The sequence below is a fragment of the Indicator indicator genome, chromosome 14 (assembly GCF_027791375.1).
Source record: "Indicator indicator isolate 239-I01 chromosome 14, UM_Iind_1.1, whole genome shotgun sequence".
Lineage (NCBI taxonomy): Eukaryota > Metazoa > Chordata > Aves > Piciformes > Indicatoridae > Indicator > Indicator indicator.
Window position 1 is genome coordinate 5,175,300 of NC_072023.1, and position 22,016 is coordinate 5,197,315.

Below are 22,016 nucleotides of genomic sequence, written 5' to 3' on the forward strand. Positions count from 1 at the left end.
TGTATCCAGCAGGTCTGGGGAGGTTCTCCTCGCCCTGTTTAATCTGCCCTGGTGGCACCACATCTGGAATACCGTGTCCAGTTTTGGGCTCCCCAGTTTAAGAAAGGCAGGGATCTGTTGAAGAGAGTACAGCAGAGAGCTACAAGGACTGGGGGATTTGAACATCTCTCCTGTGAAGAAAGACTGAGAGCCCTGGGGCTGTTTAATCTGAAGAAGAGAAGGCTGAGAGGAGATCTGATCAATGTCTACAAATATATGAGGGGTGGGTGTCAGGATGAAGGTGCCAGGCTCCTTTTGGTGGTGCTAGTGATAGGACAAGGAATAATGGGTGCGAGCTGGAACACAGGAGGTTCCACCTCAATATGAGGAGACACTTCATTATGGTGAGGGTGATAGAGCACTGGAACAGGCTGGCCAGAGAGGTTGTGGAGTCTCCTTCTCTGGAGACTTTTAAAACCTGTCTGGATGTGCTCCTGTGTGACCTGCCTTAGGTAGTCCTGCTTTTTTAAGGGGGTTTGGCTTGATGATCTCTAGAGGTCCCTTCCAACCCTCATTAAGGTTGGAAAAGACCTCTAAGATCATCAGGTCCAATCCTCTGCCCAACATCTCCATGATTACTAAAGCATGTTCTGAAATGCCCCATTGACTTGGTTTTTGAATGCATCCAGAAATAGTAACTCCACCATTTCCCTGGGCAGCCTTTTCCAATGTCTGGCCACTCTTTCAGTAAATAAAGGATACAAGGGTTTCTTCTAAAAGAAACTTCATGGAGTTTTTTCTCTGCATGGCTAAATTATCAGTGTTTATTTGAGGTTTTTCTTAGCCATGCTTGTCTAAATAATAGGATGTGACACATGCTTGATATTTTCTTACAGGTTTTTATTGTGAATGGGGAAAATACCTAGTGTCAGCAATACATGAAATGAAAATGATGCTTTAGGACACAATTGGCTTACCTGGTGATTAGTTTTCTTTTGGTATTTGACTTCTGGTTGTCATAATGTTGTTTGTAAACAATATTTATTACTGTGGAAGTCACCTCCTGCTGAAGTACCATATGTACCAATTTTATGAGGGCTAGGTAGCAGTGGGAAACAATTTCCAGGTAGCAGAGTTCTTGTTTGTTTCTTAGTTAATATAAAATGTATGTTACTACTTAAATAAGAATCCAAGTACAAGTTTTTGTCTGTCTAGCAACTCTTTTTTTATTGTTGTGGGTTTTAGACTGTAGTTTTCTAACAGAGGATACTGATTTTAACTACTTAGAGCAGCAGACCAGGTTTCTTACCAGCAGAGGGAGTTCATGTTGTGAGCCGTATACTGCCTTGTACTCATCAGCTTGCATTCCCACAATTTCGAGGAAAGATGTTATGAAATTTACCAAGCCTGAATAAGAAATGGAAACAGTATAATGAAAAGCAGTAGCAAACTACAGGGAAATTCTGATCATCCTTTTTTGAAACAAACCACCACCACTGCCCCCCTAAAAAAAAACAAAAAACCCCAAAACCCACAAACCAAACCAATAACAAAAAACACTACCTAAAACAAAACCACAAAGCCTCAAAATATTTGCAGTATTTTGTAATGCAGTTCCTTATTTCCTTTTGTTTCATCAGGGGGTCTACTCAAGAATTTGGCTTTTTTTTTTCCCCCATGATAGTAGACAGTGAGGTTTGTTTAGGTGGCTTAAGCACTGCTCAGAGCTTCCCACTTGGAGAAGGAACATCTCCCCACCTTTCTTAACCAGCAGAACTGAAGCACAACATTAGTACTGGAAGCAAAACAGGGAACTGAATAACCTTATTTAAACTCTGCTTGGTCACACTTCCATCAAGTAATATGGGTGTGAAGAAGGTTCACAGCTTGCATTGGGTTGGAAAGGATCCTCAAAGGGCATCTTGTCCAACCCCCCTAAAGTGAGCAGGGACACCTCTCAACTAGATTGGGTTGTCCAGGGCCACGTCAAGTCTGACCTTGAATGTCTCCAGGGACAGGGCCTTGACCACATCCCTTGAGCAACCTGTTCCAGTATTTCACCACTCTCATTGTGAAGAACTTCCTCCTTATATCCAACCTAAATCTACCCTGCTCAAAGTTTAAAACCATTGACCCTCATCCTGTCACTACAAGCCCTTCTAAACAGTCCCTCCCCAGCCTTCCTGCAGGTTCCCTTCAGATACTGAAATGCAGCTAAAAGGTCTCCCTGGAGCCAGGCTGAACAGCCCCAATTCTTTCAGCCTGTCTTTGTAGAAGGGGGGTACTCCTAGCAAGTGTTATTGGTCTCTTTTTGCTTGGTGCTGTTACTGAAATTCCTTTGAGAAGGCTTTTATGTAGTTCAGGAACAGGATTTCTGCAGTAAAAATACTGTTTGCTAGTTCTACCACTTCACCTGAGGTACAGATGTATGACACTGTGATCTGAAAATGGCATTCCACGCTGATGACTAAGATGTCTTTGTGAAAGGTGTGATAGAAGTAGTATCTGAAAGCTAACTGGCAACGTAGGTTCAGATGCACTGAGGCTGAAGTTTTCCTGTGGATAAATAGTTACTAATTCTTCTTCTAAATCCTGTTCCTCTCTGGCAGAGACTATACCAGTGTCCTCCTCCACAGACTGGCAAGCGGCTTTTGGGTTTGGTTCCTCCAAACAGCAAGAGGACGACTTAGGGTTTGACCCCTTTGACATCACCCGCAAAGCCTTAGCAGACCTGATTGAGAAGGAACTGTCAGTCCAAGACCAACCTTCCCTCTCGCCCACATCTCTTCAGAACCCTACCCCACACACTACAACTGCCAAAGGGCCAGGCTCTGGATTCCTGCATCCTGCTGCACCCACAAATGCCAACTCTCTCGGTAGCACCTTTCCAGTCATGCCACAGAGGTTCCCACAGTTTCAACAGCATCGAGCAGTTTACAACTCCTTCAGTTTTCCAGGCCAAGCAGCTCGCTATCCTTGGATGGCCTTCCCACGCAATAGCATCATGCACTTGAACCACACAGCAAATCCCACCTCAAATAGTAATTTCTTGGACTTGAATCTCCCACCACAACACAGCACAGGTCTGGGAGGGATCCCTATATCAGGTAGGTGAATTGGGACAGCTGTGATATGACTGATTTCATGTTTTCGGCTTCTCTGAGCCAGGACAGGAAAAGGAAATAGCCAGTTACAAGTGGTAGAATGGTGTCTCTTGACTGTCATACTAGCTTTATGAACAAGGGGAGGAATATTGTTTTAAATAGGCCCTTTCAATTTAAAAAAAAAAAACAAACAAAACCAAAACTTATCTGGATGTTTAGCCTTGTAATATTGAGCTTTATAAGGAAGGTGGAGTATTCTGTGCCCGCTTAATTCTGTGCCAAAGCAGATTGGTATTTCGGTTCTTCAGACTTGCCAGACTGGTTTTTCCTTAAGAGTAGACCCTGGAAGCTTGTTGCAGCTTCCATGTCTACATGCAGGTGCTGACCAGAGTTCTTAAAACTGTGATTGATAAAATAAATAAATAGTAATTATGGTAATTTGTGCCAGATGTCTTGGCTGGGTTGTTCCCTCTTGCGCATAACTAAATGGCTGCACAATAAAACATTCAGTGCTGTTCATTTCTGTACTTCAGATGGCCTTAATATTATGCTAATCTTTCACTGAATGGATGCTTGCAATGTGTGTAAGAGGATTCATCCTGATTGTGAGGGTTGTGATGTTGGAGGAAAATAAATGTGCAGTCAGGCCGGTTCAGGCTGCCCTGAGTGGATTGATAAGCCTTGCAGCAAACATTACAACTGAGAAGGTAATTGTAACAATAATTGTCTTGATTAAAAATTCGTTCCTGGAGTTTGAAGTCCTTCCATGCTTCTGATTTAGCTTGGCCCAAACAGGGAAAAAATTTTTATGAAGTGTATAATGAACTGCAAGTAAAAAGTCCCTGTAAGCTTTTTGCAGGCTTGGCAATGGAGGGAAATGTCTTCCTGAGATGTTGCCAGTGTTGTTTTCTTTTCATGGTCTCTGAGAAGTACTAGCTACACCATAGCAAAGCGACCTAGAAAATGTCTGTCTGGTTTTGATGCTCTAGTACAAGGGCTGGTTTGGGTTGTTACTTCCCTGCACTTTGTCTTGTTTGAAGGCTTGTTTAAGCTACAGTATTGCTGCAGGGTCTTTATGCTGATTTACTCTGTAAACACTTGGTTCAGACTGCAAATGCAAGTCATTCAAAACTCCTTGTACTGGCAGTGGCAAAGTTGTTTTTAGACTTAAAATGACTGATACCAGTTAGATGGAAGTGGAGTCAAAAATGCAGCACCCATAGCACTGCAGATTTTTGCTCACTTTCTCCTAAACTAGAGGAAACTTCCAGGAACATTGCAAGATGTCAAGGTCAGTTCTAAAAACTGCTGTCTCAAGGGCCCTGTTATAAAACTAAAAAGATATGTTTGCAGTGCAGTTTGATTCTAGTGTTCTTTCAATTGCATTGCTGTCTTTGGCAGTTTGAAGCTCTCTGTAGAAGACTCGTATCGTAGTACAACTCCTGAAGAGCCAGTTCTGTGGTGTTGATGTACAGCCTGTGTACTTCCCCCATGTCTTCTAAGGCAGCAGAATTGGTGTTTTAAGTGTATTGCTTTTGGCATGCAACATCTAGAACAAAGGAGTATTTGGGGCAGATACAGTGCTAAAACCAGAAAATAAACATCTGCTGTAGCCTCTTTGGAAGGTTCCTTTGAGTTAGTCTTAATCTCTTGTTACAGAAAACACTGTTAGTTGCCTGCATGACAATTCGATAGCAGCAATTGCTGCACTGCAAAGGTTTCCCAGCTGATGTGTGTCGGCTTTGTTTTTTTAAAAAAGAATCATTTGCACAAACACAAATGACTCCTTTTTTCTTATCCTGTTGTCAGAAATCAGTTGAAGTCTCAATTCTGGTTTTGTTTGCTGGGTTATGGATTTGTATGATTTGTATGGTGCATTATTTGCTGATCTAATTGGTTCAGAAGTACAAAGAATTTAAAAGTCAGGAGATTTTTTTTAAATGTCTTTTTTGTTTGCTGACTCAAACAGTTTCCAGTTTATTTATTCTGTGTTTTCAAATCTGTATCTAGTATATACATCTCTCAATGAATTCTTTTTTGGTTTTTTGTAAAGATGAATTTCTGTTCTTTATGCTTGCTCCTAATTTCTTTCACTAGTTAGGTATATCATTGTAGATTTTTTTTTTCCTGATTTCCTCATTTGATTTGCAGATAAGAGCTGTTGGGTGGGTTGGGGGAAGAAAGTGCTGTACAAGTACAGAGAAATAATTTCATTGAGCTTTACTATAGTGCTTTCAAACAGCTCTAGCTGACCTGCTAAGATGGTATGTGTCATAACAGCCATTTAGCAGTGTGGAAAGGTTAGGTGTAGTATACCTGGAGTTCCTTTTTCTTAGTGTCTATTAGGATGTGTTAGAAAATGTCATCAACTCAGCTGTTTGAGATGTAGCAACAAAAGAAACTTGGTGCAGGTGAAACTTCACACTGTTTTCTAGCAGAGACCCTCAACTTGACATGGAAGTTGCATCTTTCTGAAGATCTTTGATCACAGGTTTTTACAGGACTGTAAATCCCTAAGGCAGATACCACTGGACCAGTCATTATAAAAACAAACAAACGAAAAAATAAATAAACAAACAAAAAAAAAACCCCAAAATCAAAACAACAAACCCAAAGAAACAAACGAACCCACAAAAAGTAAGCAACCAAAAATAATAATTAAAAAAGACCACACCAAAAAAACAAACAACTGAAAACCTCTAAAAAAAAAAAAACCACACCAAAATCTTACTCTTTCATCCTGTGCAATTTTTCCTACTCTGTGTAATCACATAATTTCAACTTTTGTATTTCATTGATGTGAAGAGAAGCGGATCTAAAAGCTTTAGCAACTTCATATAAAGCTAGGATGCTATTTTCTAGACTCTCTGTGGTTTTAGTTGATTTCACCATGTGTATTTGTGGTCTGGACTCTTGTAGGAAGCAAATGACATCTTTTAAACTGCTCCTTCCTCTGCTTTTACATAGGCAGTAGTATTCACATGGATTTGAAATGTGTGAGATGGTAAATGTAATGTTCTGAAGCTTCCTGTAGTTGAGAATCAGAGCTCCAGGTAGTGCTGTTTTGTGACATACACCAAATTTAAATGGAGAGACACAGGCACTACCTACCTTTTTTTTTTTTTCTGGTTTAAAGCTCTCATTTTAAGCTAATTTCTGTATGGAATTTGCTAGCCTGTTTCTCAGAGGAAGCAGCATTTATTAAACTCATTCTGCTGTTTCCAGTGAGATGACACAATGACACATGATTGACTTCATAATTTTATTATGCATATACTTGAAATGTGTCATTCATTAGGTACAAATTTGTCCCCAACTCACATTTGAATGAACTTTTTGATTGACTGATTCTAAAACTAGCAGTTTTTCTTCCTCCACTATGATTTTGCAAACCATACCAGGTGTCACATGTGCTCACTGTTAGTGACAGTGTAGGCTTCTTAATTGTTCTCTGGCTTGGGATAGATTAGATGATTTACTGTGTAATTGTAACTGCTTTCAGGAGAAAAGTGACTTCTTATACATGGACAGCATGGGAAACCAGGAATATATAGTTTTATTTCTTGAGTTTGAGCAGTTGGTAGTCATTCAGACTGGATATTGGGAAGGAAGTCTTTACAGTGAGGGTGGTGAGATACTGGTTGTCCAGGGAAGTTGTGAATGCTGCCTCCCTGGAAGTGTTCAAAGCCAGGTTGGATGAAGCCTTTGAGCAACCTGGTGTAGTAGAAGGGGTCCCTGTCACAGATTGTCAGATTTCATTGGGTTGAAAGGGACCTTCAAAGGTCATCTTGTCCAACCTGCCTGCAGTGAGCAGGGACACCTCCAACCAGATCAGGCTGCCTCAGGCCACATTGAGTCTGATCTTAGAATGTTTCCAGGGATGGGACCTCAACCACATCTGTGGACAATGAGTTCCAGTATTTCCAGCACTCTCATTGTCAAAGAACTTCTTCCTTATGTCCAGCCTAAGTCTACCCTGCTCCAGTTTAAAATCATTGCCCCTTGTCCTAGTGCTACAAGCCCTTCTAAACAGTCCTTCCCCAATCTTCCTGTAGGTTCCTTTCAGATAAGCCAGTGGGGTTGGGTCTAGATGATCTTCAAGATCCCTTCCAGCCCAAAGCATTCTGTGATTTTTCTTACATAAAAAAAACTATGTCAATATGTTGGTTTACAACTTTTTCCTCATACTTTTAAGTATGTAGTTAGTCCACCGTTCCTGTCAGTTCTGTTCAAGATGAAGTACTTGACATTTTGAAGCAGCAGCTGTTACTTCATATATTAATTTCATAATTGTCTTGAACATAATTCCAAATGGGAAAAATAATTGTAAGAACATAAAGTCAGTAATAATGAGATAGTTTGACACTTGAACTCATTTCCAAGACTAATGCTGCACAATATCGTGTGGATATTCTTCCTACAAATACTTGAAACCCCTTAAGTTGGAAGAGGCTCCCAAGGATCATCAAGTCTAACTCCCTCCTCCACACAGGGCAGCCTAAAAATTAATCCATTTATCTCAGAGCATTGTCCAAATGCTTCTTGAACTGAGACAGGCAACTTATCTATGTCATTCATACGTTAGAAATCTAAGGTAGAAGAAATGATCAAGTAGGCACAGATAAAAAGCACAAAGAACGTAAAACTTTTTTCTTCCTTCTTAGTGTTGCCCTTGAAGATAACCACTGTAAAATCCATCAAGTTATTTTAAGGCATGGAGCCCACTGATTGAGATTGCAATACTTCATGAACTGTTCCTGAAACTTCAAAACAGGAGGCATGATTGTCCCAGCTCTTTGTAGTTGCATATACTTGAGAACCCAAAATTTTAATCATAGAATCAGTCAGGGTTGGAAGGGACCACAAGGATCATCCAGTTCCAACTCCCCTGCCATGGGCAGGGACACCTCACACTACAGCAGGCTGGCCAGAGCCTCATCCAGCCTGGCTGCAAACATCTCTAGGGATGGGGCCTCAACCACCTCCCTGGACAACCCATTCCAGGCTCTTACCACTCTCATGGTGAAGAACTTCTTCCTCACATCCAGTCTGAATCTCCCCACTTCCAGCTTTGTTCCATTCCCCCCAGTCCTATCACTACCTGACACCCTAAAAAGTCCCTCCCCAGCTTTCTTGTAGGCCCCCTTCAGACACTGGAAGGCCACAAGAAGGTTACCTTGGAGCCTTCTCCAGACTGAACAGCCCCAACTCTTTCAGCCTGTCTTCATAGGAGAGGTGCTCCAGCCCTCTGCTCATCCTGGTGGCCCTTCTCTGGACACCTTCCAGCATCTCCATATCCCTGTTGTAATAGGGGCTCCAGAACTGGATGCAGTACTCCAGGTGGGGTCTCACCAGAGCTGAGTAGAGGGGGAGAATCACCTCCCTTGACCTGCTGGCCACACTTCTCTTGATGCAGCCCAGGCTCTGGTTGGCTTCAAGACCTTTCCTTCAAGACCTTTTAGTTTTGTTTTTGTGACTTTTCTCTCTTGAGTATGCACAACTTCATTGATGGAACAATGTGTATTTAAAGATGAGATTGAGATGAACAGGGCAGTTCTATTAAATTTGGGTGCCTTCTAGTAGTCTGTGTTGCACTCCTATCAAGACACTGATTAGTGTACATGATTTTGAGTCTTCCCTGCATTTAGGATTTTGTGGAGCAATATCTCATAGTAAGGAGGGAAGAAAAGCAATAAAGGTTATGTTAAGAAGGTCCAGCTTCTCCAGAATCATAGAATGGTCTGGGTTGGAAGGGACCTCCAAAGGTCACTTAGTCCAACCTCCCCTGCAGTAAACAGTGGCATCTTCAGCTAGATCAGGCTGCCCAGAGCCCTGTCAAGCCTCACCTTGAATATCTCCAGGGATGGGGCCTCTACCACCTCCCTGGGCAATGTGTTCCAGGGTTCCACTACCCTCATGGGAAAGAATCTGTTCCTAACATCCCATCTAAGTCTACTCTTCTCTAGTCTGAAACCATTACCTCTTGTCATATCACTTCAGGCCTTTTCACCTTTCTCACTATTTAAAGTCCTGAGCTCTTCTACATCTGTACAGCTTAGCATGTTTCATCTTCTCCCACTTTGCTTTCTGCTTCCATTCCCCCAGCTATTGAATTTGTCTTGAACATCAAATCCTTTCTTTCCTAATGCTGCCTTTTGAACAACATTTTAGTAGAGCAGGGGAAGATCCCTGGCTATGATTGTTATTGTTTAAAAAAACTTTAGATCACAGAGAAGGGTGAAATACCAGAATGAATATGAACATGCTCTGTCTTTCATGCTAAAGGAGTCCTTGTCTGATCTGGTATTTTCTCAAAACATAGCCTCATTTCAATTTGTGGCATACATTTCTTGCTCTTTGTCCTTTTAACTTTTTCTGTTTTCTCTCAGGGTTGATTTTTTTTTTTAAATAGTTGATTTTGTCTTCTGAACAAAAGAAAGACATTTTATACTGTTGTGGAACCAAAAAACTGAATTTACAGAGTAGCAACTGACACTATTGTGGTCTCAGAATAATTTTGTATGGGTTTGGGGTGGGTGGTGCTTCTGCTGCGTTTTAAAAGAAGATCTGACCCATGTGGTTTGACTGAATTCAGCATGTTGGAAAACTCAAAATTCTCCAAATGCTGCATACAAAATTAATTTACTCCCATTCCCTAGCAACAGGCAGTGTGATTTAAGCAGTGCTGCCTCACATCTCTGTATTTGGATGCAGTGGATGAAAGAGCATTTTGCTGCACTTTTCCTCTTGACTTCACAACATATGAAAGGTTTAACACTGGCTTTAACTATTGATGGCCTCACTCTGAATAGTAACAGATACAGTAGTCCATTAATTTTCTGTCCTAATCCTTTAACGATTGCTTGCTTGGTGGTTTTCCTTGATGTTTGACTTTGACAGCAGCTGGGCAGAAAGCATGGCAGCTGAATGTTATTTCTGTAATGCTGGTGAGATCTATGGCTGCCTACATAGCTAAAGGCTTGCTCTGATCAGATACAGGTATTGAAAACAGGAAATCTGGTAAAATTCTTGGCTGCTAGAACTATTAGTTGTAGGTGGCATGTGTGGCATATTCAAAGGCTTGTATCTTTCCAGAGTGGTGAGCAGTTCCTTTCAGAAGTAGGTGTGTCACCCTGATAGCAAGGTCACTCCTCATTTGAAAATAAAGGCCTGGCCACTGCTTTGAAATTGTGAAATGGAAAATAGTGTTTGAAAATAAATGATTCCAGCTGTTCCCAGTATTCCTATTACTGGGACAAGGCAAAGGGGGCCAAACCTGTCTGACTCTCACACCCTCTGTGTCCTCTTTTCCTTAACAAAGGTGACTGTTCTCCTTGCAGCCCTTGCCACTCAGTACTGTTTTTCTCTCATCTGTCTTCATGCCTGCTGCATCCCATTTCTTTCCATGGAAGTTCTCCACCCTGTTTTGACCTTCAAGGGTCCCTTCCAGCCTAATGCATTCTGTATGATTCTGTGCTGTGTATGTGTGCATCCCCCATCCCTGAAATCCATACTTTTATTACCTATCATTACTAATTTTCTGTTTCACTGGTGAAGAGGTGAAGTGTTCAGCATGATATGGAAAAAATTCAATTTGAAAATCAGCTTCTGGCTTGCTTGATTCCATTGCCCTGGAGGCAGGGTGTGTACCCAGAGTGGTGCTGCTAAGTTTCAAACAAAGTAAATGGAAGTGGGATTTCAGATTGATTTCCAAAATACTAAATCAGTGTCAAGACTGAAGTCACGCTGTTTGAATGCTGCTATGGATATTCCTTGTCCTGCCTCTGGTGTCTTGCCCCTGAATTACCACAGACTGTTTCCTGCTAAGGCCTGCTTCGCTTACTGTAATCTTGTCACGATCTCTGAGAGAACTCCATCCACAGCACCTGTCTTTAAAAGTCTGCTACTTCTCCATCTGTTCCAAAATCTCATCTTGCACACCCACCCTTTCCTCCCAGCACCTTTATAGAGTGAATATTGCAACTATTTTTAAAACCCTGTGGATTTGTTTTCTTAGGACTGTATAAGAGATACTGTTCCAATTAAAACTTGATATATAAATATCTGTGCCCTTATCTCTGGGAGCTTGGTTTTAAGTTCTTACAAATTTATTTTTATCTTTGATTGTAAAATGTTTAGGGATGGCAGTGAAAGACATCTTGCTTTTCTTGAGTAGTAAGAAAAAAAAGAATAAAATCCCAACTTCTCTTGGCTGAATACATCAGAGGTTTGATTACATGAACACTGCTAGGCTTGACATAAATGCAGCGTTGGCTGAAATGGATGGCCTGAGTGGCTGACACAGTTTGCCTTCTGGACCATTAGTCCAGAAGGCAGCTTCATAGATAGCTCTTCCCCAGAAACAGGGAAACAAGGGAGATGTTTAACATCAAATTTCCTGACTCTTAGTGGCTGGTGATATTCATCAAAGAGCTTTCAACTGCACTAAAATGTTGACCCTTTTCTTTGCCTGTGTGTTAGGGATGGAAGGTTGCATTTATTGCTTATAGAATGAGAACTTTTCCCTTCCTTTTTCTAATTTACCAAAAGTTAGGCTATTTCCTTTCAGGGGTACCCCATGAGATCTTGGGATGGCTGTGGAGTAGTGTAAAGGGCAGCTTTGTTGGCTGTGTAGCATGTCTCCCTTCTCCAGCAGGCAGATGCTTATCACAGAGGTGCTGTGTTCTCTTGGATGCTTTTGTAAAATACAAACTGTCACTCCAAAATATACAGTAAACCACTAGCATGAGTTAAAAGATGTAATTCTTGTAGTGATGTTAAGAAAACTTATGTTTTTCCCTCTAAATACTGGAAATCAGTACAGTTGGCAGTGCCACCTGTTAGCAGCAGTGCCTACCAAGAGGCTGTACCTTGGGCGCAGACCAAAATTTCAGCTCCTCCTGAGTCATGTGTCTCACAAAATATCAATGACTGATGACTTTCAGCAAAAGGCACAGGCAGTGTATAGCCTTTCTGTGTAAACACATTTTGAAATGCACCAACTTAAAGAACCATTGAGAAAAGGCAAACAATTTGTTAGATTTGTGCTGGGGTTTGTGTCTATTGCCCCATGTCCTATCACAGGACACCATTGAAAAGAAATTAGCACCTTCCTCTTGACACCCATCCATCAAATATTTACAAAGATAAATAAAATCTCCTCTCAGTCTTCTTTTTCCCCTCTTTTATGTATTAGATTTGGTGTCTGAAGCCATGGTAAGTATAAATCAATCACAGGAACCCTCCAGAATACTTAATGTAAAATTACTTTTCTGAAATGTAATAAGATTCTGATACTGTACAGACAAGCAGATATGCATCTTCCTATTGAGTATCTAGGCTGAGCTATCCCCTCACTGATGTTTTAGTAGGGATTTTCCCTGAGAAGAAATTTCTGACTCTGTACACAGTCAAAGAAAGCTTAGAAATTGTATTGTTAAATCTTTGTCAAAAAGGAAAATTGCTTAGAAAAACTTACTTTCCCCTTTGAAGTGTATACTTCAGAATTCCATGTTTTCCTCTTCTGCTTGGTGGTTTGACATCCTGGCATGTTAAGTTGCACTTGATTTATTTTTAAATTGAAAAACGGTGCTATTTTTTTATTTACACAGCTATCTTTTAAATTGGGCACATGTGGAATTAATATAATCATAGATGTCAATGGGGAATCAAATTAAAAGCAGCTTTATTGACATTATTGTAAAGCTGAGGGCAGACTGATGTCTCTTGAGTACCAAAGTCAATTTTGTAGGGGGGGTGTGCATGCACACTGCTGTTTGCCCAACCCTTAGAGATCAAGACTTTAATTTGAAATCCACACTGTGAAATGACACTTGGAAAGCTGTTTTTGTGGTTTGTGAAGTTGCTTCCTGTGTGTAGAGAGCGTTAGTGAGGCTTTTTCATGTTCTCTTCAAATAGCTTTATTTTCTAGTGCTTCTGTCATTTGATCTCTCCAAGTGGCTGCTTGTATTCCTGATGTGATGCAGAATAAATGTGGACAGATTTAATCTTCTTTAATCTGCCAGTGATACTTTCAGGCCTCTCTCAATGGGCTTCATCACTGTCTTAAGCATTGTGGGATTCCTAGAATCACAGAATTAACCAGGTTGGAAAAGGCCTTCAAGATCATAGGTAAACAGAATCAATGCAGTCTGGAATGAAGTCCTTCAGACTATAGCAGTTTAACTGGGATTTTACTCATGGTTTTAGCAAACAAGCTTCTTATTCATGTTGAAGTGGCACAGTTTTTAATCATAGCTGTTTTGTTGATGGCTAAGTAACTAGTGATAAGACAAGAGGAAGTGGTCTTAACTTGTGCCATGGGAGGTTTAGATGGGATGTTAGGAAAAATTTCTTTACTGGAAGAGTGGTGAGGCATTGGAACAGCCTGCCCAGAGAGGTGGTAGAGTCACCATCCCTGGAGGTGTTCAAGAAGTGTGTACTTGTGGAGCCTGAGGATACAGTTCAGCGGTCATGGTAGTTGGGATACGGTTGGACTCGATCTTAAAGATCTTTTCTGACCTTAATGATTCTATATGAGCTTTATATGAAAGGTTTTGGACTTTATCTAATGTGATGACCATAATTTGATTTTTAGGATGTGCCAAGTCATCCTCTCCTTTTCTTTGCCCTTCAGAGTAAAAATAGTGGATGACTTTTGTTTCAAACTAGAAATGCCAATAGTGGAAAATAATTTTGAGGTGAAAAGAGAGAAGTCCCAGTCACTTCTTGGAATAGGGTAACAGGCTCCTTCACAGAAGCACAGGCTGTCCATGGTATGTGTGCAAGTGGGAGTACCAAGTGCAGGCTGTGACTAACAGGGATGCCTCTCTAAAGGGTGTGCTTTACTGGTGGCCACATTCCTTCCTGATCAAGTTGAAAGATTCTTGGTGAAGACTTTCTGGTAGTCATTTCTCCTTCTTTCCCCCACTTTCTCTCCATTTCCCTTTTTCGGTTGGGTGTTTTTGTTCCCCTGGAACAAAATTTTTATCATTCCAGTTGTCTTGCCAAGTCTTCACAACTGTTACTGTACAGTGCCCTTGAAGATTTCACTTCTACCAAGCTGGTCATTACAATAGCCATCCCATCCCTAAATGCAGCTTGATAGTCTCTTCACTTCTTTTATTGCTATTCTGTACAGTCAGGTATGTGACTTTGTTAATAAATTTATTTTTCTCTCATATGATGATTTTCCTCTGAATTTCTTTGGCTTATTTGAAGCTCTTCCGTAGTGCTGCTGTGTGCCTTGGTCACACACACGGCATACTGATGAGTACTTTTAAAATAAATAAATAATGCTAACCTAGATTTGCAGGACTGCTTGCTTTTCAGCAGGACTGGAATACTTAGGGCTCTTGGCATAAAAATATTTAATTATTTGTTTTTTTAATTATTTGTATGGAATCAGACTCTTGCAATAGCTTGGAATATAACTTTGGCAAACAAATGCACTTGTTTTACACTTAATGTAATGGTCTTATGATCTTTGCTATTAGTCATATTTATTTAAGCATGTAATGGTTTTAAATGGGAAGAGGGCAGATTTAGATGGGATATTAAAAATTTTTTTACAGTATAAAAAATATTTACAGCAAAGTGGTGAGACACTCAAACAGGTTGCCCAGGGAGGTCATGGGTGCCCTTTCCCTGGAGGCCTTGAGCAATCTGGTGTAGTGGAAGGTATCCCTGCCCATGGTGGGGACAGGTGGAACTATATGATCTTTAATGTCCCTTCCAACCCAAACCATTCTGTGATTTGATGTACTGTGTGACCTTTGACGTAGATTTGACTGTAGACTTGTATCAGAACTGGGACAGGAATTTGAAGTGGTCTTATCTCTGTAGGATTCATTTAGTGGGTTCAACTCTCACCAAGTAAACTCTGAGCCATGCTATCCCTTTACTCTCAGTATAGGACCCAAGTGTGTCAGCATCATAAACGTGGTGCAGCCAAATCTGAGCCCCCTTTATGTTGCTGTTGTGGTGTCACTTGTCAGCATTTCTGAGGTTACAGAGCAGCCCATGTCAGTGCAGCTGACTCTTGTGCAAAATGTCTTCTAAAGTATTGGTGATGTGCAACAGAACAGTGGTTTTGACTTGGCCATTATCCTCTTTGCCATCTCTTCCCCCAAATATGCACTGCTTTGCCTGGTTTGAAGGGATGATGTTAAGGCATTGCAGGTAGAGGATACTGAAGTAACACCACCAGACTTGGGTAGATGTCATGATGGGGCAGTGATTTTATCTAGACATTGTTAGATTGCCAGCTTTTTTACAGATGAATGTTCAGGATTCTCAACCATACTCCAAGCTAACTTTAAGTGTTACTTAACTTGGGTGAAGAGGTTAAATTTGTAATAAAGCTTTTTAAAATTCCTTTTTCTCCCTTTAAGTCAGTGGTTGACTGGAAATTTTTACATTCTAGTGCTTTTATTTCTTGTGGACATACTGTCTCAGACACATGAGTAGAACCATGGGATCATAGAGTGGTAGGGGGTGGAAGGGACCTCTGGTAATTGTTTAGTCCAGCCCCCTGCTAACACAGGTATGCCCAGATCAGGTTACACAGGACATGTCCAGGTAGGTTTTGAAAGTCTTTAGAGAAGGAGACTCCACAACGTCTCTGGGCAGCCCATTCCAGGACTCTGGCACCCTCACAGTAAAGAGTAAAGAGCTTTTCCTTAAGTTCAAGTGAAACCTCCCATGTTCTAGTGTCTATCCATTGCCCTTCTTCCTGTCAGTGGGCACCACTGAGAAGAACCCAGCCACATTCTCATGCCTTCCACCTTTCAGATAGTGATAAGAAGTGATAGGATCTCCCCCTCAGTCTTCTCTTTTCCAGGCTAAAGAGCCTCAGGTCTTGCAGTCTCTCCTTGTAAAAGAGATGCTCCTGGCTCCTAATCAACTTTGTAGCCCTCTGTTGGACTCTCTCTAAGTAGTTCTCTGTCCCTCTTCAACTGGGGAACCAGAACTGGACAATAGATCAGCTCACCTCTGTAAACAGCAGGTTCCACTATACAAGTTAGGATTATCAAATATATAGGCTTATCAAATGTATATCAAGGGAATTCCAGAGTTCAGGGTGTGTTTGAGCCTGTTTTCACGTGAATAGTGCTGCTTTCAGCAACACTTCAGCAGCCTGTTCGCTGCTCTTGGAGACAAAGCTGGGGCTGGGGGAAGGAATCTCCGGTTTGTCTTGGTGTGTAAAAGCTTTTCATTGAAGCCAACTGGGTTTTAATTTTTTTCTTCTGTTTTCCCATGGACATACTGCTTTGAATTAGGGTGAGGCTATGGAGTGAGGCTGTTTTTCCACTCCTTAAGAGGGAAACTGGTATATTGGTTCTCATGCCCCTGGGTTATGATGTCCAACTGAGAAGTCTGCTAGCTAGTCAAAAAATTACTCCCCTCAACCAATTCAGTTTAGAAGGAGGGAAAGATAATAGGCAAATGCCCTTTCTAATAGATCTCTATTAACTGAGAGCTGACCTTTTCTCTCTCTCTTTTTTTTTTTTTTTTTGCTACAGTACTGGTTTCATGGTGAAATGTAAACTTAATGAACAAAAAGGACAAACTAGCTGAGGGATGAGTGGTAATTTCTCCTGGGGTGGACTTACATTTACACTTGGGCTCCTGTTTAGAACTTGTTGGGCTCCAGCAGAGAGACACTGATGTAGTTGTTTGGTTTGGGCATTGCTGTGTGATGCCTGGAGATTGCTCATGTACTTGGGTTTCCTAACTGGATGTTTTATCATAGCCAGTAGCTGAGGCCTCAGAGGGCAGCACAGGCAGTGTTGTAGAGCATTGCATTTTCTGCTGATCCTACCTCCTTTTAACACCTTAATGCAGTTTAATCCCTTGCCAAATCCCCTAATACAAGAGTAACTTTTTTTAATTACATTTCTCCTTAGAGGAAGTGAGTTTGACAAAAATGTGAGCTTTGGTTGTGTGTGGGTGATTGGTGGGGAGTTTTGGTTGTTTGGTTTGGTTTTCTTGGTTAGTTTTAATTTATTTGGTTGGGTTTGGTTTTGGTGGGTTGTTGTAGTGGTTGGTTGGGTTTTTTTGGTTTTGGTTGTTTGTGGGGTTTTTTGTTTGTTTTGTTTGTTTGTTTTGTCTGGGATATTTTGTTTTGTTAATCCCTGCATTTATTGGCCAAAGTGGAAAACCTTGTTATAGACATGAGTAATGTACTGCCTGTTTTTTCCTTTGGTGTCAGAGAGCAATCTTTGTCATAGTTTGCCTTTCAGCTGCACTAATCCAGCTGTCTGGGAAAGACAAATTTTTTTTGAATTCTCTATTCTTTCACTTTTGTACCCAGGAGCACATGATTTTAATAAACTTCCTTACTGCTAGCAAATAATACAATTTTTGTAGATCATGAGTCCTTTTAGGCCTTTCATCTCCTGACTGCTGTGATTCCAAGTGGATTTGGTACTGACACTTCAGATAAAGAACACTTTGTTCTTTCTTCTTATTTTGTTTTGTTTCGTGTCAGAGGGCACACATCAATGCTACACTATATTTTACCTCACAGATTAATGTCTCCTCACCAAAACAGTGCCAGCCTTTTCCATTCCATGAAAGTCTGTATCTCAACTACTTGTTATCTTTTTGGTATCTTGTGTGATGTATTATGTTTTTCGTTTTAATGGAATATAACATAACAGAAATAGATTTTCTTAGCCCAAGGGGACCTAATACCCTGCTACATTGTATTTTCCTCACCCATTCCTTATGGTATCTTGATGATTTTGTCACCTTTGGACTCCCTCCATGATGTTTGGAGGTGTGTACTACATGTGCTTATTTTGTTGTACATGAGCTCTGAGGGTGTGTTTGGGGTTAATGTCCATGATGAAGCTCACCAGGAGCTTGCAAATACTCATCACAATACCTGTGAGATGGGAATGTTCACTCACATGGGAATGTTCACTAGTAAGCATCTTGTGTGTCCTTCTTGCCTTGTAGTAGGAGGAGTTTATTTAAGTGAGTTGCATTTACTTGCACAAGCTGTTGGAAGATGGGTGACAAGTGGTGTCCCTGATCAGGGGTCTGTATTGGGACCAGTGCTGTTCAGTATCTTCATCAATGATATAGAAAGTGAGATTGAGTTCACCCTCACCAAGTCTGCAGGTAATGCCAAGCTGAGTGGTGTGGTTGATCAGACTGAAGGACAGGATGCCATCCAGGGGGACCTGGACAGGCTGCATCAAAAGCAGCATGGCCAGCTGGTTGAGAGAGGTGGTTTTGCCACTCTGCTCTGCTTTGAGACCTCACCTGGAGTACTGCATCCAGCTCTGGGGTCCTCAGCACAAGAGAGACATGGGCTTGCTGGAACAGGTCCAGAGGAGAGCCACAAAGATGACCAGAGGGATGGAGCACCTCTCCTACAAAGACAGGCTGAAAGAATTGGGGCTGTTCAGCCTGGAAAAGAGAAGGCTCTAGGGAGACCTTATAGCAGCATTTCAGTATCTGAAGGGGTCCTCCAGGAAGGCTGGGGAGGGACTGTTTAGAAGGGCTTGGGGTGACAGGATGAGAGGCAATGGTTTAAACTGGAGCAGGATAGTTTTAGGTTGGATATAAGGAGGAAGTTCTTTACAGTGAGAGTGGTGGGATACTGGAACAGAGTGACCAGGGATGTGGTTGAGGCCCTGTCCCTGGAGGCATTCAAGATGAGACTTGATGTGGCCCTGGGCAGCCTGATCCTAGTTGGAGGTGTCCCTGCTGACTGCAGGTTTGCCCAGGTGCAGGATGGGTTTTGTAGTACACTTTGCATCTGTGCTGTTAGTCCTGTCCAGGTTCCATGTGCAGCACTGGTTTGTCCACTAATGCTCTAGGTTTCCACTGCCACCCTGCTGTGTGGGGACATTTATACATGCAGATGGATGAGCATGCTGGAACAGCTGCATTAGGCATTAGAAATGAATAGACTTCTCCACCAGAGGCAAAGTGGGCATAGCAGATTGGCTTACTAATTTGTTTTGAAGTTCAGTTGGTGACATGGACCTGTTGTGATCTGTGATTTGAGTTTGCTTGCTATAATTCTTCTTCTGTAATACAGAAGCAGAATCTTAGATGAAGTTTATTCTTAAAAAAAAACAACAAAAAAACAACAACAACAACAACAAAAAAAACTTCTGGGCTGGGAAAAGAAAGTTCTGCATGAAAGCACAGGATTTCAGGAACTTGTGCTTTTTTTTTCTCCCCCTCCAGTTATAGAGAATTAATTGCTGGAGACATGAGTTCTTGTTCAGCTTTACAAAAATTGCCAGAGCAGGTTTTGAATGCAAGTGAAGCTGCATTCTTCAGTCTCCAGCATAGAGCTGCAAATGAGTGATAATCCTCCAGTTTTCCAGGAGGGCTTAAATGTTTTCCGTTGCTGATGAAGTAGCAGCATTATGTAAGCATCTCACTGTAACACAGGGAGACATTGAGGTGCTTGCTTAAAGTTAGAACAGGCAGAGATCATTAAAAAAGGAAGGGGAGGGGGGGAGAGAGGAAAGAAAATGTTGCATTTTAGGTTTTTGTCCAAAAACATACTGCCCACACTTCTTTTCAAATGTGTTTGACCAGAGGCTAAGTTAGCCACTTTCTGTGTTGGCTGATGAATGCTAGGCTGTTCCTGTCTACTTTGTTTTCCTTTGAGATAGCTAAAGCCAGAGATGGCTCTAGAATTGGACAGTCTGTTTTGGACAGCATGGGTTAGGGTCTGTGCTTAGGGACCATTTGCTGTACTGCTGGCAGCCACCATACCCTGTTGTCTGTTTTGTTGGGTTTTTTGGGTTTTTTTTGTTTTTTTTTTCAGTACATGCCCTCAAACAGGCAAATAATAGAAACTTGACTGTTTTGGTGCCTAGCTGGTTTAGTTCTAACCAAAGTTTTGAGGATGCTGTGTCACATATATCTCTGAAAGGCCTCTCTCAAAGAATTTTTCGCTGCTGTTCTTCAACTGCAAGAAGAAGTTGCACTGCCTCCAACTTCAGGAGAACCTAATTACCATTTCCTTCAGAAGAACATCTGTAGGGCTGTGAATGAACGGAGCTGTAACCAAACAAACCATTTTTGAGAGATTCCTCCATCTTCCTGCTTCCTCATGTTCGGTTTCTATCGCAAAGCCCTACCCAGCCTGCCTTCATTTTAACATACTTGAAAGAAAACAACTCTTTTGAGCCTGCTGCCTGTTAATGAAGCAGCCAGGTTGGATTGTCTGGCTTGCAGCGGAGGTAATTCTCATAAAGGATATCACAGGTTTTCCCTAATTAGTAATGGAGGGGAAAACCACTGTGCCCTTGATTGAGTTTCTGAACTGAAAATGATGGGAAAATAGTAACTGGGGAACGAGTTAAATCTTTCTCCCACTCTCTTATGCTTTGTTTAAAATCTGCCATATCCCCTCCAATTAGTTCATCAATCACACAAACATTGACCCTAGTTTTTGGGCAGAGAAAGTACTAAATGCTTAGCTTTAAAAAAAAAAAAAAAAAGAAAAAAAAAGAGAAAACAAAATCCCATACCCCGCCAAAGAAGGACATCTGTTTCTAACTTCAGCTTTTCATTTTTTTTATCTTTTCATTTTTTTTCCTTTTTTTTCTTTTCTTTTTTTTTTTCTTTTTGTTGGTAAATCTCCCAGACAACAGCAGTTCTGTAGAGAGTTTAAATATGAAGGAATGGCAGGACGGGCTAAGGGCACTTCTACCGAACATTAACATCAACTTTGGTGGACTGCCCAATGCTTCTTCCCCTTCCAACGCCAACCACAGTGTACCAACGTCCAACACTGCCACCACCGACAGCCTGAATTGGGACAGCCCTGGCAGCTGGATGGACCCCGCAATCATCACAGGTAATCGTTTCTCACTCCTTCAGCTCCGCTGGCAAACCATCAGATGGGTGTATGGCACAAACTGATTAACATCTGGAGGAAAAAAAAAAAAAAAGGAAAAAAAATTAAAACCAAGTCAGGATGCGGTGGTCTCTTCCAGCTTCCATCCACACAACCTCAAGGGTGCAGGAACATTTGTGGAACTGCTAGGTGTAACCAAGTGTCACTTAGGCCTTTGCCAATGCATGCCTGGGACCTCTGCAGGCAGTCAGCTTGGATCAGGTCTTACCTCTAGGGTCAACATTAGGTGTCCCTTCTGCTGGATGGCAGGTCCGGTAGGTGCGCCGCTGGTCCTGGGGCACTGAAGGCATTCACTGGACTGTGGTATTTTAAAAGGGACATACTCCACTTGTTTATAAAGCTCTCTTTTATAAGGCTGTCTGGTTGTGTTTCACTGGCAGAGAGGCTGAAGCATGACTCAGGTAGGCAGAGTAGGAGGTGAAGCATGCAGTGTGCTGGTAGTTCGGTGTGGTCAGGTCATGTCGACAGAGAGGCAGTCCTTGTGCAGGATGTTTGATAGAAAAATGTGTGGTTTATGAAGTGTTCTGAGGGGGAACTTTCTCCTATCTGGATTTAATGTTAAATGTTTTGTGGGCAAGATAATTTAATATAATAATGTAAAATGCATTCTCTGTACAAACTAATCATGTTCTCTCACTGGTGCTTTTCGTTAGGTTAAATTGACCTCCTTCATGCTCAGCTTATTGGTTCAGCTCTGACTTGCCTGTATCCCTGTTTTTCTTCTCTTCATAGGTATCCCAGCCTCCACAGGAAACAGTTTAGACACCCTTCAAGATGACAATCCTCCACATTGGCTAAAATCTCTGCAGGCCCTCACAGAGGTGGACGGCCCCAGTGCAGCGCCATCACAGACGCACCACAGTAACCCCTTCGGCACACAGATCCCTCTGCACAGAGCCAGTTGGAATCCCTACTCTCCTCCTTCGAACCCCACCAGCTTCCATTCTCCACCTCCAGGCTTTCAGACAGCCTTCAGACCTCCCAGTAAAACCCCCACAGATCTACTACAGAGCTCAGCGCTGGATCGTCATTAG

The 22,016-nt window shown here is 41.7% G+C and overlaps 1 protein-coding gene across 8 annotated transcripts in view; it reads left to right on the top strand.

Annotated features, from left to right (window-relative positions):
• Positions 1–22,016, top strand: part of CNOT4 (CCR4-NOT transcription complex subunit 4) — a 43,679-nt gene extending 21,663 nt beyond the window's left edge. For 5 of the 8 annotated variants that reach the window (XM_054386566.1, XM_054386567.1, XM_054386570.1 and 2 more), the window contains 3 exons: positions 2,589–3,086; positions 20,710–20,922; positions 21,715–22,016. In XM_054386566.1, coding sequence (XP_054242541.1) covers positions 2,589–3,086; positions 20,710–20,922; positions 21,715–22,016 — 1,013 coding nt within the window. The remainder of the gene's footprint in view (positions 1–2,588; positions 3,087–20,709; positions 20,923–21,714) is intronic. The other 3 variants (XM_054386571.1, XM_054386573.1, XM_054386574.1) reach the window with 1 other exon arrangement.